The sequence below is a fragment of the Quercus lobata genome, chromosome 8 (assembly GCF_001633185.2).
Source record: "Quercus lobata isolate SW786 chromosome 8, ValleyOak3.0 Primary Assembly, whole genome shotgun sequence".
NCBI lineage: Eukaryota > Viridiplantae > Streptophyta > Magnoliopsida > Fagales > Fagaceae > Quercus > Quercus lobata.
This window is the reverse complement of record NC_044911.1, coordinates 54,642,676-54,660,052: the sequence shown is the minus strand read 5'-3', so window position 1 is coordinate 54,660,052 and position 17,377 is coordinate 54,642,676. Positions and strand designations below refer to the sequence as shown.

Here is a 17,377-nt window from a genome sequence, read left to right as displayed (position 1 = left end):
GGGTTTTATTTTTTATTTTTTACTTTTTTGGGAACAGGACTATCGAATCTGAACGCACATCGTGTACCGTGCGTCATGCACAACAGACTTTCAACTTTAATATCAACCATTGAACGGGGTATTGTACGGGGTGCAGTAGTTCTAATATCAACCATTGATCTAATCCAATGGTCGTAAACGATTGCCACGTCATCGATCCGTGTCTCATTATTTTTTTTCTCCATTTTCTCCCACTTCACTTCTCTTTCTCTTTCTCTTTCACTTCCTCTTTCAGATTCACCAAATTTCAAAAAATTTCTCTCTTCCGCCAAACCTTGCCGTACGTGGGACACCGGCGTCGAATCTCCATGATCATGGCTACGAATGGAAGCTTCTGAGGCCCACACGACCACCACCAGCGGTGCTTGCCGGCCTGACCTTCTCCTCTCCCAACGTCTCCCTGTATTCTCGTTTTCTCAAGTCCAGCTGTGGCCAAGCTTCTGGTTGCCCCTTCTCTGGCAGTGCTTCTCAGCGGCATCACCAACGTTGGTGGCCGTCGGGTCCTCATTTTCTCCTTAATTTATTTTCTCTTTATGTTTGCTTTTAAACATGACTGAAAGTCTGAAACCCATGTTTTTTTTTTTTGATTAGTTTGATATTGGGTATGGCAGAATGTTCAATTGGCAAGAACCCCATGTTCTTTTTTATTTTAATGTTGATCTTGGAAATGCGTAGAAGATTTTGTGAAAATGTCTATTAGAAACTTTGAAGTAATGTTTCTTGGCTGAAGCTTGACCCACTTATCTCAAATTTCTTAGTTTCTTTCATTGAAACATTACTATGCTTCTTAGCTTAATAATAATTTCTGAAATTGGAATTTATCACGGTGTATCAGTTTTTTCTCATTGTCTTAGTTTGTTATATTTTATAGTTTTCTCTCATTATCTTAGTTTGTTACTATCATGTTTATTTTATTTTAAAGTTGATTTGGAAATGCACGGAAGATGTTTGTCAAAAAATCTATTTGAAACTTTGAAGTTAAGCTAATTTATATGCATATTGTGCAGTCTTGAGGGAGGTCATCAGATTGTGAAATGCACCAGGATGCTCCCCCAATAGGTTGATTCTTTTCATTTCATAGCTAACAAGAGAGGGATCTAGGCTCTAGCTAAGGTGATGAACAGAGTTAACGGTTGATTCGTTTCACTTCCTACACCAAGAAGACTGTCAAGTTCTTGTTTTTCCAATTTCAATTGGCCAATTCCATTTCCAATCTTGACTATGGGGAATCCAAGAATCAACTAATGGCTTTGTCAACAATAATGTATCTTGTATTTATCAGCATGTATCTTCTGCAAACGGGGAAAAAAAAATAGAATGAAAGGGACTTGTTCTGGCCAGGGTGTTGTGTTTTTGCATCCTGTTGTTGCTACGGAATTGAATAGCTGAACAAGTTTTTGCATCTTCATATTATAGCTGATTTTGTGTTGACAAATATATGTAATGTATACAATTTTATTTGTGTTATAAGCTTTCTTAATGCAAGTACTAATATTGACGATGACTCAAAAACACAAATTATATTGAAGTGTTTACTTGACTCTTTATTCTTTTGAAAACAAGGAATACATATCAAGAGTCTTCAAAGAATGCTTGGCCAATTTTACAATCAAAATTCAATTCAAGAGAGTTGACAAGAAATGAATTTGATCTAAAAATGAACAGAACTTTATTAGAATGTGGCTTTGACCACAAGGCCATATAACAACAGTTTTGTTGAAATATACACTTTGTTAACAAGAAACAAATCTTCCCATCATCATAAATTCATAATACAAAATTCCCACAAAAGAAAAAAAGAAGAAGGTCTTTGACAACCGTAAGTGGCATGACCTGCTCATTAAGTTCCAGCTAGTGTGCCTCCTGCCTGCTCATAAAGTTCCAGCTAGTGTGCCTCCAGATTCTTGACTGTACAATACGAATGTAATTATAAGTTTATAACTAAGCCACACATCACATGCATAGACATAAGCAAAGTAAACCTTTTAAATTTAAAGAAGCCTACATAACCTCAGTGGCTTTCAATGTTCCAATCTAAAAGCATTATTTATTTATTTTTAACTTTTACATATATTTAACAAATCTTGGAATTACAACTTCCCCCACCCCTCCATAGGTTTTGCTAGTATAAATATTTCCAGTTCTTAAAGAGATTTGTTGTTCTACTATTGACAAAGAGCCCCTTTTACTTCCACCCATGTATTCAAAATGGAATTTCAACAAGCATGTTGTTCATTTGTATATACAAGAATTTAGGGAAATAAAAATCACAATGTGACCAACAACTTTATTTTAACCATTGGAAAATCCTTTTAACACAAAAACCAAAATTTTGATTTCCATCTCTTTGTGGGTGCATTTCGCAAAAATTATCTAGAAACTCTTTGACCTATACTATATGTTCAAGAGAAAAAAAAAAAAAGGCCATATATGTAGCAGTAAGCTAACTGAAAAGAAGTTTTTATTTCATTTCCTAGGCTATACAGTCATGAAAAGTCTAAAATCCAAAGAAAACAAAGGAAACAAGAACAAGACAGAGGTATTAGTGAAATGTTCTTGTTGCTCTCACTGTTGCACAATACAGAAAAAATAGACAAAATTTCAAACACGTGAACATTGAAATAATTTTTATGAGCTATTGAATCATTGAGTGGTAAAAAAGTGTCTAACATTTGACCGTGCATAAGGTGCTAGTTATCTTTAACTTTTCTCTGCAACTAAAGGAAACCCAAATGCAAGAATGTAAAGACAATATTTGTGCACATTACTAACCAAAAAAGAAAAAAAAATACTAGCTAATAACAGGGGAATTCAGACAGAAAAAGACCAATAGAAGATAATAGAACTCTATAAAAGAAAATAAACAAGTATGCACATATCCAACAGAAATATGAATATCTAATAAACAAATGAAGTCACATTATTAGAAGAGTAAATCTCATCCCTTTTACCCCAAAATCGGTAAGCAAACAAGAGGAAAAAAAAACCTACATACCAAAACAACAGAAATTGACAAAAACCCCCCAATTATTTTTATCATCAGTGAGCTTAACATTACTTCAAAGTTTCTAATAGACATTTTCACAAACATCTTCTACGCATTTCCTAGATCAACGTTAAATAAAATAGAACATGGGGGTATTGCCAATTGAACATTCTGTCATACCCAAAAAATCCAACCCAAGAAAAATCACCAGACTTTACATGCATCAAGAAAACCCAATATCAAACTAATCAAAAAAAAAAAAAAAACATGGGTTTCAGACATGTTTAAAAGCAAACATAAAGAGAAAATAAATTAAGGAGAAAATGAGGACCCGACGGCCACCAACGTTGGTGATGCCGCTGAGAAGCACTGCCAGAGAAGGGGCAACCAGAAGCTTGGCCACAGCTGGACTTGAGAAAACGAGAATACAGGGAGACGTTGGGAGAGGAGAAGGTCAGGCCGGCAAGCACCGCTGGTGGTGGTCGTGTGGGCCTCAGAAGCTTCCATTTGTAGCCATGATCATGGAGATTCGACGCCGGTGTCCCACGTACGGCAAGGTTTGGCGGAAGAGAGAAATTTTTTGAAATTTGGTGAATCTGAAAGAGGAAGTGAAAGAGAAAGAGAAAGAGAAGTGAAGTGGGAGAAAGTGGAGAAAAAAAATAATGAGACACGGATCGATGACGTGGCAATCCTTTACGACCATTGGATTAGATCAATGGTTGATATTAGAACTATTGCACCCCGTGCAATACCCTAGGTATTGCATGAGATGTGAATCCTACAACTAACTGCATTTCAAGTCTGTTGCTGCACCCGTGACCTGTATCTACATTTAATATCACTGAATCACTGACAATGGAATAAATTCTATACTGACGTAAATTTTTACGCCTCCAATATTAACCCGCCACATCATATTTTTGCAACTGAAAAGAGTAGGAACTGCCGCACTAAATCTCACATTCATTCAAACACGCTAAATCTCATTCTATTCAGGTAAAAAAGTGTGTAATGTTGTTTAAAATGTGAGTTATTGTGTTAGAACTAACATGCCAAATAGGGCCTAACAAATTCTAAAAAAATTAATTACTTTTTTATTTTTTGCATAAAAAATTTCTAAAATTTTTTTAAACTCTATAGCTATGTTTGGTAACAGTTTTTGTTTTCTATTTTCAAAAACTTGTTTTTGGAAATATGAAAAAAAAAAAAAACAATTTTCTCATATTTTTGAAATCAAAAACATGTTTAGTTAGTTGAAATTTAAAAGATAGTTTTTTGAAGAAAAAAATAGAAAATACTAAAATAAGTTGTTACTAGGATTTGAACTCTAATGTTAATTCATTAAATGAGACAGATTTATTAAATTAAATGTGTGTTTTCATTGATTTTTGAAAAATAGAAACTGAAAACGGTCTTTTGCATGTTTTCAATTTCCTTCATAAATTGAGTTTTGAGAACAATTTTTGTTTTTTGTCCATTTTGAGTTGCCAAACAAGTTTTTTAGTCTCAAAAATAGAAAATTATTTTTGAAAACAGAAAATAAGGGGAAAAAATAGTTACCAAACATACCCTAAGTGTTAGTTTGGAAAATGGCTACGTCTGTGTTTGCGTTTTAAACAGTGGGTCCCGTGCATTGTTCATGGGACCCACAAGTATGGATTTCAGCAAATTTTTCCTTAAAACTGGGTTCCACAGCACTATTCACACATTTAAAAATTATTTTGCTACAGTGTTTTCAATTTTCAGTAAGAAGTAGTATTCAAACAGACCCTAAGTATAACATATATGTTCCTTCAAAAAAAAAAAAAAAAAAAACGTATATGTTTGTAAAAGGGTAAAACCCGTAATGAGTCCCAAAAATCCCGGAGCGCATCAAGAATGAGCCTTATTTCCAATAGTCGGGAGAGATGGGTGGAGACCCTACGAGAAGGAACCAAAGCTTATATTGCACGTACCACGGAGAGAAAGGGCACACTACCGAGTAATGCCGTGTGCTGAAGGATCACCTGGAGCAGTTGGTGAAGGCCGAGCATCTCAAGGAGTTCTTGGTCGGTCAGGAAGGAGCAAATGTAGGTCAAGGATCAGGAAGTCGAAACAATCGAGCTCTCCCACCTCCTTTGGGAATGATCGAGGTCATTCATGCAACCTCTCGGGGCGTAAGCTTGAATAGCTGGAGTGGAGTACTTAGCGTGGTATCCCCATCTGAAGTAGAGGCCTCAAACCGACTTGATAAGATGCCCCGGAGGGCCTCCGTGCGGATCACCTTTAGTGAAGCAGATTTGGAAGGAACGTCTCAACCGCACGAGGATGCTTTAGTTGTGACTTCCCAAATTGGAGGTTTCTTAGTAAAGAGGGTCATGGTAGATCAGGGGAGTGAAGCAAAGATAATGTACCCCGATCTTTACAAGGGACTGAGGCAGAAATCTGACGATTTGAGTAGATATGATACCCCGCTTATGATTCTTTTTCTTTTTCGCCTTCCTTGATAAGAACTAGAATTTGAAGCAACAAAACCACAGGAACATTTTAGCCTGAGAAGGCCACTCATTGCTGAGGTAGCTGAACATGGGAGCATAGTTGCTAGGACTGAAAAGTGGGAAGTTGGTTATTTAGAATGTAAAGTGGTGTTTGTAAATTATCATCCCAAATCTATTCTTAATCATGGAACTTACAAATTGCTCCATTATTAATGAAGCCAATCCAAATATCAAACCCTATAAATTGGAGAATCCAAATTTATCCACACGGTGGACTCATAAATCTAAAGCATGACATAAACCCTTGTACGGGTATGATCCCGGGCCCATTGAACTTTGGGCCCTGGCCTTATGGAACAGTACATAATCCTATGCCCATTGGACCTTTGGCCTTGGTCCAAGCACACTTTAAGGCCCAATTGAGCCCAAATACCATAATAGGTCCATCTTGTCCTGAACGTATCAAGAAAAAGCCCATGCCGATCGATTATAACTGGATCAGGAATGTGCTTGTCGAGAACAGCCTATGTTCTCGGCAGCCTGGTATTGCCTTGGGGAGTATCACTGCCGAGTAGTCTTTTGGAGGCTGGAACCAGTTCCAATGCCATTACCACCGTTCCCAACAAAGCATCTTCTTATCAGAAATGATGAGATTGGACCCCATCCACACGAGTGAGATCATGAAGTAATCATAACACCATCCATCTCAAGCTATAAATAGGAGAATAGAATGAGAAGTGGTTGGCAATTCTAGAGAGAAAACAAAGAGTAAAAGAGTGATAGAACTAGCACCATCAGGAGGGAGAGCAACCCGGAGAGGAAAAAGAAAGGGAATTCGTAAGAACTAGAAGGTGTCATTAGGTCGCTTGGCAAAGGACTACCCATAGTAGGAAACACTAAGCCCACTATACAAGTAAGTTATGAGCCCAATTTGAGGCCTAGCGTGTTACTGGGATTTTGGGTACGCACAACCCTTAAGTTCCAAGTTCAATATACTCATGAATGTTAGGACACCACCCAATCCACACGAGTGAGATCATGAAGTAATCATAATACCACCCATCTCAAGCTATAAATAGGAGAATAGAATGAGAAGTGAGGGTTGGCAATTCTAGAGAGAAAACAGAGAGTAAAAGAGTGATAGAACTAGCACCATCAGGAGGGAGAGCAACCCGGAGACGAAAAAGAAAGGGAATTCGTGAGAACTAGAAAGTGTCATTGAGTCGCTTGGCAAATGACTACCCATAGTAGGAAACACTAAGCCCATTATACAAGTAAGTTGTGAGCCCAATTTGAGGCCTAGCGTGTTACTGGGATTTTGGGTACGCATAACCCTTAAGTTCCAAGTTCAATATACTTATGAATGTTAGGACACCACTTCCTTTTATATATAAAATCCAGGTGAAAATTGACAGTTAAAGCTCCCATTCACCTATACTCCTCCCAATCCCAAATCCCAGTCCCTACAATTATCATCATCACCCTCTCTTCTCCTCCGTCAAAATGAATTGACGATGGGCGGAAGCTACTGGCGCTACTAAGGTAAGCACAACACCACCAAAGCGTGGGGTTAGGTGATCGGCATGACAAGCTTTGTGGTCAACAAAGAAAAGGTCTACGGATTGGTTAGGATATACTTGATGACAGGTAGGGGTGTCCAACTCAACCGGTGGCCCGACCCATCCGATAAATTCGACCGGACCCAGACCGACTGCCAGCCGATCCGACTACTCTGGCAGTCGGTGTCGAGTTTTCTTCTCCAGAATTCGATCTAGGCGGATCAGTCTTGGATCTTCTCCCCACAACCCGAAGAAACCCGAACCGACCGAGCTTTATAGCATTTTCCGGCGAGATTTCAGCTAGATCCATGAAATCTCCATCGGATTTGGCGAGATCTCGTCATTTACGCTCAGATCCAGCTACAATCTAATGGATTTTGCTCAAATAAGGCTCAAACCCGTTGAAAATATGATGGGTTTTGCTCAAATTCGGCGAAACTCCGATGGTATTGCTAAAATCCGGCAATGATTTGGTGTATTTTTGCTTAGATCTCGTGAGTTTTGCAAAAATCAGGTGACAATTTAATGTTTTTTTTGCTTAGATCTGGAGATTTTTGCACAAATCCGACGAAGATCCGGTGAAAAATACAGTCGCCGTCAAAATGGAATCTTCAGCGGCATCATCGTCGGCTTCGACCGATTTGACCGCCGATCAAACAACTCCGATCTGACCTGACCCGTTGGTGTTTGCGGTCGGCGGCGGGTTTTCTCGTTGGAAATTCGATGTCATCGGGTCGATTCCGGGTTGGGCACAAACCCAACCCGGACCGACCCGTGGACACCCCTAATGACAGGTCTAGGTTTTAGGGGAGCTAAACATTATTTTTATAAATAGTCTGTTTTAGGTCTAGCACAAGAACACATGATGACAAATTGACAATCATCTTTAAAGGAAAACTCTTGTTTACTATATTTGGAATGCAATAATCATCAAGAAGATGAGTGAAAATGGAAAACCGCATCCCAGTAAAATTTCCCTAACACTTAAAATATTGTTGAACACACAGGCTTAAGATGTGTGTGAGTCTGAACCTTTGCTGGTGAATCTGTAAAGAAGATATTTGGGTATCCCACCTCTTAAAATGCACTTGAACCTTCAATCCAAAACTGACCGTCAGGCATAAAATTTCCATTGCCTAGTCATAACTTTAAAACATGGCCTCCGTCTTTGCCTCCAAGACCCAATTAACCACCAGCAAGCTTTTGCAAATTATGTAAATAATAAAATTTTACAAACAACATAAATTGTCCTCATAATACTTATAATATATATATATATATATAAATAAAAGAATTGTCATCAGACTTCTCTAACAAAGAACATAAATAAGACGTGTGGGGGATGACCAATTGTAACTAAGTATTAACTAATTTATAAGGATAAATTTTGACCCCAAACTTTATTGATGCTATTTTTTACAGACACGGCTTGTATTTAGTGCATTAGTGCATTGGACACAATCCCAACCCATTTTTTACAAACCCATTTCTGACAAATTATAAGACTATCTATGTGTATTATTTAAACAAGTCATAAGACTCATTAAAAATCTCATGCGATTAATACTACACATAAATAGTATCTTCAACTGCCGCATAATAGGTTGAAGTAAGACAGTTCTAAATTTGTTTGAAGCCAAACTTTTTTCAGTCTATAATAACATATATGATAACTTTAGTCTAAAATAAAATCCACCAAGTTTCTATATCTTCAGGGTTAGGCTACTCCCAGGTCAATTGCCTACAAGTCAGCACTCTAAAAAATTTGTTTGACCCACAAAGAGATATTCAATCCACCAAGTTTCTATTATGCATTTTACAAACTAATTTTATAAATGGCTAACAATGATTCAATCAATGTCAATTCAACACAAGATTTGGTGCTCTCATAAATGGCTAACAAAGATTTCCTTAACAAATCGTTAAATTTAACGGGTTAACAGGCAAGTACTAGAATTTTGCACAACTAGGCATAAACAGTGGATAACTGGTTAGATTATATGACAGCCAAATAACACCCAGACAAGTGTTTAATCTAAGGTCAGGATATCCATATACAATATCAACAAATGCCATTATCCCCAAACCAAGCATCCTTTTAGGTTTTCATCAATTTATATTCAACACAAGACAACCGTACGAAAGACCTAAACGCACACTTAGTAAAAAATGAGATACCAAAATGAAAAAAACAATCGTTGATAACTTTAGCACTTGATGCAACAAACACAAATATGCCTGAATAGTTAAGATGGTAAGGATTAAGGAAGTCAAATATCTTTGTACATGCCAAAAAACCTAAGGCTTCATTAAGTTGGTAGGCTGATGCTGCCAATTCAAGCAAAAGAAATACAGATAATTCCAATTCAGTGGGCACCTGTTTATAAATGTGGTGACCTTACGGGTTTGATTCTTTTTCTTTTTCGCGTTCCTTGATAAGAACTAGAATTTGAAGCAACAAAACCACAGGAACGTATTAGCCCGAGAAGGCCACTCATTGCTGAGGTAGTTGAACATGGGAGCACAGTTGCTGGGACTGAAGTCAAATCATCAATGGAGTTCTGTTTCACCTTTAGAACACCATTTGCTGCCAAGGTAGCCAAGTACGGGAGCACAGTCGCAGGTACATAATTATAATGGTCCAAAAAAAAGGCATGATACATATAATGACGTTTTAGGACTCCGTTCCTAAAATTATATGACTCCAACCTGCCCCATCTAATCATATAAATAACCTCATCATAGAAAGTCAAAATTCCTAGTGCTAAATAACCAGGTGCAAAAATATCATCCTTAGGAATGCACCCAACACGACGTATACTGAATTGAAGATAGTCAGTCATTACTTGACCTTCCACACGAAACTGATCTAAATTCAACTGGTGCTTAAGGACCCAATCAAGTTTGTGACAATCTTTTAACATCCATACTCTAAGATCAGACTCATCAACACACGCGTAATGAAGATACCCATCTGAATCCCCAAGGCAATCGCTATTTCGAACGCCATATCTCAACATGGGACCTGGTGCTATGATCACTCCAGACAGCTCTTCTTCCAGATCAAAAGTGATTATTCTCTGTTTCTTGGTCAACCAATAAAACCTTCCTTTGATATGAATATATTTGTTCTCGTTAAGATCGTCCTCGCAGTGGCAGACTTCCATGGAGGTTTTCCATTTTCCAGTTTCTGAGGAGTAAATAACGAAGGAATAAGAATTCTGGTCATATTTTTGACGCTGAATGCTCACCACTTTAAAACAAGAGGCCTTGTTTGATGAAGAGCCAAATGGGTAGAAAGCAAATGCAAAGATGTGACCAACATGGCAATTAGTGGGTCTAAGGGAAATCCATTCCCTTGTAATTGGGTTGCAAATGAAGATCACTAGCATTCGTTGTTCCAAAGTTTGACGACTTCTACAACAAACGAGTCCATTACTGGAACCCATTATGACAACTCCTTTTGCAGGAAAACTATCTCGTATCATAATTGGAACACGACGGTCGTCTTCAGAAAAAGGTCCACAGGTAGTAAAAAACGACATCCTACATCCTAAACGATCACCAGTAATATCACTACGCTGCTGAATAAGGAGGGTTGTGATGCCCCTGAGTTGGGACCTTTGGTGGTGAAGACGTAAGAAGGATGGATCAGATATAAGGTTCTTCCACCTCTTGGAGACACACTTGAAACGTGAAAGTTGCAAAGCTGAAAATCGGGATAATATTTCCATTGCAAGATCATCATTTGAAAAGATGGCTTCCATCTTTCTTTAGATCAAATTAACCACCAGCAAGCTTTTGCAAATTATGTAAATAATAAAATTTTACAAACAACATAAATTGTCCTCATAATATATATATATATATATATATATATATATATATATAAATAAAAGAATTGTCATCAGACTTCTCTAACAAAGAACATAAATAAGACGTGTGGGGGATGACCAATTGTAACTAAGTATTAACTAATTTATAAGGATAAATTTTGACCCCAAACTTTATTGATGCTATTTTTTACGGACACGGCTTGTATCTAGTGCATTAGTGCATTGGACACAATCCCAACCCATTTTTTACAAACCCATTTTCTGACAAATTATAAGACTATCTATGTGTATTATTTAAACAAGTCATAAGACTCATTAAAAATCTCATGCGATTAATACTATACATAAATAGTATCTTCAATTGCCGCATAATAGGTTGAAGTAAGACAGTTCTAAATTTGTTTGAAGCCAAACTTTTTTCAGTCTATAATAACATATATGATAACTTTAGTCTAAAATAAAATCCACCAAGTTTCTATATCTTCAGTGTTAGGCTACTCCCAGGTCAATTGCCTACAAGTCAGCACTCTAAAAAATTTGTTTGACCCACAAAGAGATATTCAATCCACCAAGTTTCTATTATGCATTTTACAAACTAATTTTATAAATGGCTAACAATGATTCAATCAATGTCAATTCAACACAAGATTTGGTGCTCTCATAAATGGCTAACAAAGATTTCCTTAACAAACCGTTAAATTTAACGGGTTAACAGGCAAGTACTAGAATTTTGCACAACTAGGCATAAACAGTGGATAACTGGTTAGATTATATGACAGCCAAATAACACCCAGACAAGTGTTTAATCTAAGGCCAGGATATCCATATACAATATCAACAAATGCCATTATCCCCAAACCAAGCATCCTTTTAGGTTTTCATCAATTTATATTCAACACAAGACAACCGTACGAAAGACCTAAACGCACACTTAGTAAAAAATGAGATACCAAAATGAAAAAAACAATCGTTGATAACTTTAGCACTTGATGCAATAAACACAAATATGCCTGAATAGTTAAGATGGTAAGGATTAAGGAAGTCAAATATCTTTGTACATGCCAAAAAACCTAAGGCTTCATTAAGTTGGTAGGCTGATGCTGCCAATTCAAGCAAAAGAAATACAAATAATTCCAATTCAATGGGCACCTGTTTAGAAATGTGGTGAGCTTACGGGTTTGATTCTTTTTCTTTTTCGCCTTCCTTGATAAGAACTAGAATTTGAAGCAACAAAACCACAGGAACGTATTAGCCCGAGAAGGCCACTCATTGCTGAGGTAGCTGAACATGGGAGCACAGTTGCTGGGACTGAAATCAAATCATCAATGGAGTTCTGTTTCACCTTGAGAACACCATTTGCTGCCAAGGTAGCCAAGTATGGGAGTACAGTCGCAGGTACATAATTATAATGGTCCAAAAAAGGGGCATGTAACATATGATGACGTTTTAGGACTCCGTTCCTAAAATTATATGACTCCAACCTGCCCCATCTCATCATATAAATAACCTCATCATAGAAAGTCAAAATTCCTAGTGCTAAATAACCAGGTGCAAAAATATCATCCTTAGGAAGGCACCCAACACGACGTATACTGAACTGAAGATAGTCAGTCATTACTTGACCTTCCACACGAAACTGATCTAAATTCAACTGGTGCTTAAGGACCCAATCAAGTTTGTGACAATCTTTTAACATCCATACTCTAAGATCAGACTCATCAACACACGCGTAATGAAGATATCCATCTGAATCCCCAAGGCAATCGCTATTTCGAACGCCATATCTCAACATCGGACCTGGTGCTATGATCACTCCAGACAGCTCTTCTTCCAGATCAAAAGTGATTATTCTCTGTTTCTTGGTCAACCAATAAAACCTTCCTTTGATATGAATATATTTGTTCTCGTTAAGATCGTCCTTGCAGTGGCAGACTTCCATGGAGGTTTTCCATTTTCCAGTTTCTGAGGAGTAAATAACGAAGGAATAAGAATTCTGGTCATATTTTTGACGCTGAATGCTCACCACTTTAAAACAAGAGGCCTTGTTTGATGAAGAGCCAAATGGGTAGAAAGCAAATGCAAAGATGTGACCAACATGACAATTAGTGGGTCTAAGGGAAATCCATTCCCTTGTAATTGGGTTGCAAATGAAGATCACTAGCATTCGTTGTTCCAAAGTTTGACGACTTCTACAACAAACGAGTCCATTACTGGAACCCATTATGACAACTCCACTTGCAGGAAAACTATCTCGTATCATAATTGGAACACGACGGTCGTCTTCAAAAAAAGATCCACAGGTAGTAAAAAACGACATCCTACAGCTTAAACGATCACCAGTAATATCAGTACGCTGCTGAATAAGGAGGGTTGTGATGCCCCTGAGTTGGGACCTTTGGTGGTGAAGACGTAAGAAGGATGGATCAGATATAAGGTTCTTCCACCTCTTGGAGACACACTTGAAACGCGAAAGTTGCAAAGCTGAAAATCGGGATAATATTTCCATTGCAAGATCATCATTTGAAAAGATGGCTTCCATCTTTCTTTAGATCAAAGACTAGAGTCACCACAGGAAAGCTTCTGCAAAAGATATAAATAAGAAAATTTTACTAATAAGATAAATTGTCACTACAATCTTCTGTCAAAAATATTAATGAAGAATAGAAATAAAACTAATTGACTTAGTGAGGTGAGATGAATGGGGACAACGCTAATGGACCATATGTCAATCGCTGTTGATTTGTGTGTGATAGTGTCTATGATTTGATTTGCTCCAAATTAACATTTTAAAAATCCATCAGGTTCCTACATCTTTCAGGCTGATCCCAGGTCAATTGAATTGAGTAGAGGTCAGCCCTTTTGTAGAATTCGTTTGATTCATTTAGGGCTATCCAGGTAGGTTATAATTTTCATAGAGAGGACTCTTACATTTAAACCATTTAGCACTGAAAATTCAGCTCAAAAGTAGTTCTCCATAATTTACCAAAATTCTATTAAGGTGACAAACTCAAATCTGTAATAGAAAGATTTCTGTAAAGAAAAATTCTCACAGTAACTTTACTTAGAGAAGTCCATTTATATTGAAACATAATTCAATATTAAAGCTATGGATGTTAACTTTCAATCTAAAAGTCCTAGGCTTTCAAAAAACACTCTGTTGTTTATTATTCCAAAACTAGGCTTTGATATCTGTAACACATTTTTAATCATAACACACAGAAGGAATTACAAGGTAGACAACATTGCAAAGAAATTTTATAACTTGTGAAGTGTTAACACAAGGAGTCATACACTAATCCTAAACAAAATCTGGAATTTTACACAGTGGGAAAAAAAAAAGGCTTGAAAAAGCTGAATAAGGAACTTTAAATCTAATATCAAGATACACAGATGCAACATGAACAAGAGCCATTGTACCCCCATACCTTAAAGCTTCTTTTAATGAATTATTCATCAAATTTAATCAAACTCATGTCTAAAATCAAACGTATTTAACTTCTTACTCTAATACTCGTTTCACGGCCGGCCCTTCCCTTAGGCGAGTTAGGCAATTGCCTAAGGCCCCCAAGTCCCAAAATTTTAGAAAAGAACCAACCAGGTAGTAGAAAATTTAGTTTCTAATGAATTACAAAAATAATCTGGCACATCCTTTTAACCAAAAAAACAAAAATTTTGGTAAATCCTATTAAACATTGGTTCTAAACAAAATCATTGACCAGATAAACTACAAATCCGGTCTAAGAGATTAACCACAAAACAATCACAAATCAAAAACCTAAAAATTTTACCTTTCTCTCTAGTCTCTAGTCTCTGCTCTCCGCCTCTCTCTGGTCTCCAGTCTCCACTGTTCAGTCTGGTCTCATCTGCCTCAGCCTCTCTCTGATTCTCTGCTCTCCGCCTCTCTCAAGTCTCAACTGCTCACCTCACCGTATCAGGTTCTGTGGTTCAGGAAGGAATCAGGTATAAAATTATAAATATTTGGGCTTTTATTTGTTAAGAACTTAACTTAAGATAACTTTGTTTATTTGGGCCCTCCCTGGCTGGTTTTGTAACTTTGTTTATCACTTATCAGTGACTGCCTGGACCCTCCCTGGACTGGGCGTTAAGTTTGGGCCTTCAAGGTTTTTTTTTTTTTTTTTTTTTTTTTTTTTTTTTTTTTTAAGAGAATGAAGCTTGCTACTATTATTCTTCAAAATTGGCTAAATCAGCCTGCACAATATGGTGAATGTCTGGTGGTATATCTTCCATCCAGACAGTTAGATTTGGCTTACTTAGAGCTCTTCTTGTCAATGCGTGTGCTACATTATTCCCTTGACGATATACATGAGAATATCTAACAAATTGGAGAGCATTTGACAAACATTTAACATCCGAGAGAATATGCCCATGTAGAGCTAGGGACAAATTTGTTATAGATAGGATTTGTTTTGTGTTTTGTGTTTTGTGTTTTTTTTTTTTTTTTGGTGGGTCTTATTAATAAGTCTTGTGTTAGTGTTATGGCTGTGCTTAAATTTTTGTTATGCTTGTGCTTAATTTTTTTCTTTTTTTAATTTATGCAGGTTGAGATTGCTAAAAATTTGTTATTGTTCAGTGAAACTACAATAATACTTTTTATATAAATCAAGTTCTATTTATCATTTGCTCTACACTTGAAAGTTATTTTTTATTTTAGTCTTTATAAATATATTGTTTGATTAGAAATGTTTACTATAAAATATGCATCTGGATATGAAAAACTTAAAAAAAGAAAAATTAATTGAGTCTCAAAAATGATCAAGGGATAAATTTGTTATTAGTAATAAACAAAATATAACACAAAATTTAGATGAAAATATCACAAATGAGCAAGAAATTCACCAAAATAATTTAGAAGAAAATGATGTTCAATTTTGCAATACAACAAATCTTGATAATGAATTTCAAAATAATTTAGAAGAAAATGAAAATAATGATGAAAAATATAATATAAAAATATTAAATAAACATTAATTTAATTAATATATAAGTATAAAAAGGGCCCCATTTTTAGTTCTCGCTTTAGGCCCCAAAATATCTAAGGCCGTTCCTGTTTCCTTCTCATCCTCTCTCTGCCTCAACCCACGCCACACTGTGTTCCATGGCTGGCCACCAAGCTCTCCTTCTAAACCTCCATGGTCGGAGCTTTTCAAGCTCATCACCTCCAACCACGCACCACTGCCGAAATCCAGCCAAAATCAAATCACGACCACCACCACAGTCAAAACCCAGCCAAAATCAACACATACATAAACATACACATACACATACAAATACACATAAACATACATACACATACACATAAATATACATATACATAAACATAAACACACATACACATAAATACGTACAAACTCACATAAACGTAAACATACACACACATAAACTTAAATATAAACACACATAAATGCTCAATTTAGCACACCAAAGTAACTAACGAAATTGTTTAAGGATTGGTGTTAGTTTGCAATTTTTTCGAGTCTATATGAGGGTTTAATTTTTCTCAGTTTGTATTTGTGTTTATGTCTATGTATGTTTATGTTTATGTGTGTGTGTGTGTGTGTTTATGTGTATATATGTTTATATTTGTTTATGCGTATTTATGTAGATGTATGTTTATGTTTGTTTATTTGTTTTTGTGTATGTTTGTTTGTGTTTGTGTCCATGTATGTTTATGTGTATGTTGTTTCTATTTATGTTTATAAATATAAACATATATAAACATACATACATACATAAACATAAATGAACATAAATATAAACACACATGCACATACACATAAATATAAACATACACATGCACACACATAAACATACACATACACATACACACTCATACACATACACATACACATATATAAACATCCACACATACATAAACATACATAAACATAAATGAACATAAACATAAACACACATGCACATATACATAAATATAAACATAAACATACACATACACACACATACACACACTCATACACATACACATACATAAACACACATACACATATACATACATTTTTAGTTCTCGCCTTAGGCTCCAAAATGTCTAGGGCCGCCCTTGACTCGTTTAGCAAATCAAAACGCTCAAAATCGCAAATACATAACAACAAAAAAATATTACATAATCTAAGCGATCAATCTGTTTATCAATGATTAATAATAAAAAATAAATCAGCCCTTAAAATCTTTGAAACACATTGTATAAACATGCCCAGTCAATCAAATAATGTATTGTCCATAATCTAAGCAATACTAATCAAATTAAATCATAACCATAAAAAGAGAGAAAGAAGAAGAAGAAGAAGAAGGTTTTACCTTGAGTTCTCTGTGGAAAATCGAATCTGTAAGAGACAAAAACTCAAAACTTTAGCGAGAGAGATTGGTGGTAGTTTACGTTAGGGTAGGTCGGGTCGGCTTAAATAAGAGAGAGAAACACACATGACATGAGATTTCCACCCCGGA

General features: G+C 36.2%; 1 protein-coding gene and 1 long non-coding RNA gene across 3 annotated transcripts; one reads left to right on the top strand and one right to left on the bottom strand.

The window, feature by feature from the left end:
- The first annotated feature begins 225 nt into the window (after positions 1-225).
- On the top strand, positions 226-1,352 carry LOC115954449. The gene is made up of 2 exons (XR_004083910.1): positions 226-539; positions 1,047-1,352. It is a non-coding gene; the product is annotated as an uncharacterized LOC115954449 (long non-coding RNA).
- Positions 1,353-9,244: 7,892 nt separating this feature from the next.
- LOC115955757 (F-box protein At5g49610-like) lies at positions 9,245-14,835 on the bottom strand. Of its 2 annotated transcripts, XM_031074072.1 has the most exons (3): positions 14,686-14,835; positions 13,437-13,477; positions 9,245-10,828 (listed from the first exon to the last, which is right to left on the bottom strand). In XM_031074072.1, the coding sequence occupies exon 3, from the start codon at positions 10,826-10,828 to the stop codon at positions 9,443-9,445; it is 1,386 nt and encodes a 461-aa protein (XP_030929932.1). In that variant the 5' UTR covers positions 13,437-13,477; positions 14,686-14,835; the 3' UTR covers positions 9,245-9,442. The 2 variants fall into 2 exon arrangements, with proteins under 2 accessions (XP_030929932.1, XP_030929931.1); XM_031074071.1 differs by lacking the exon at positions 9,245-10,828 and having other exon boundaries at positions 11,900-13,477.
- Between the last annotated feature and the right edge of the window lie 2,542 nt (positions 14,836-17,377).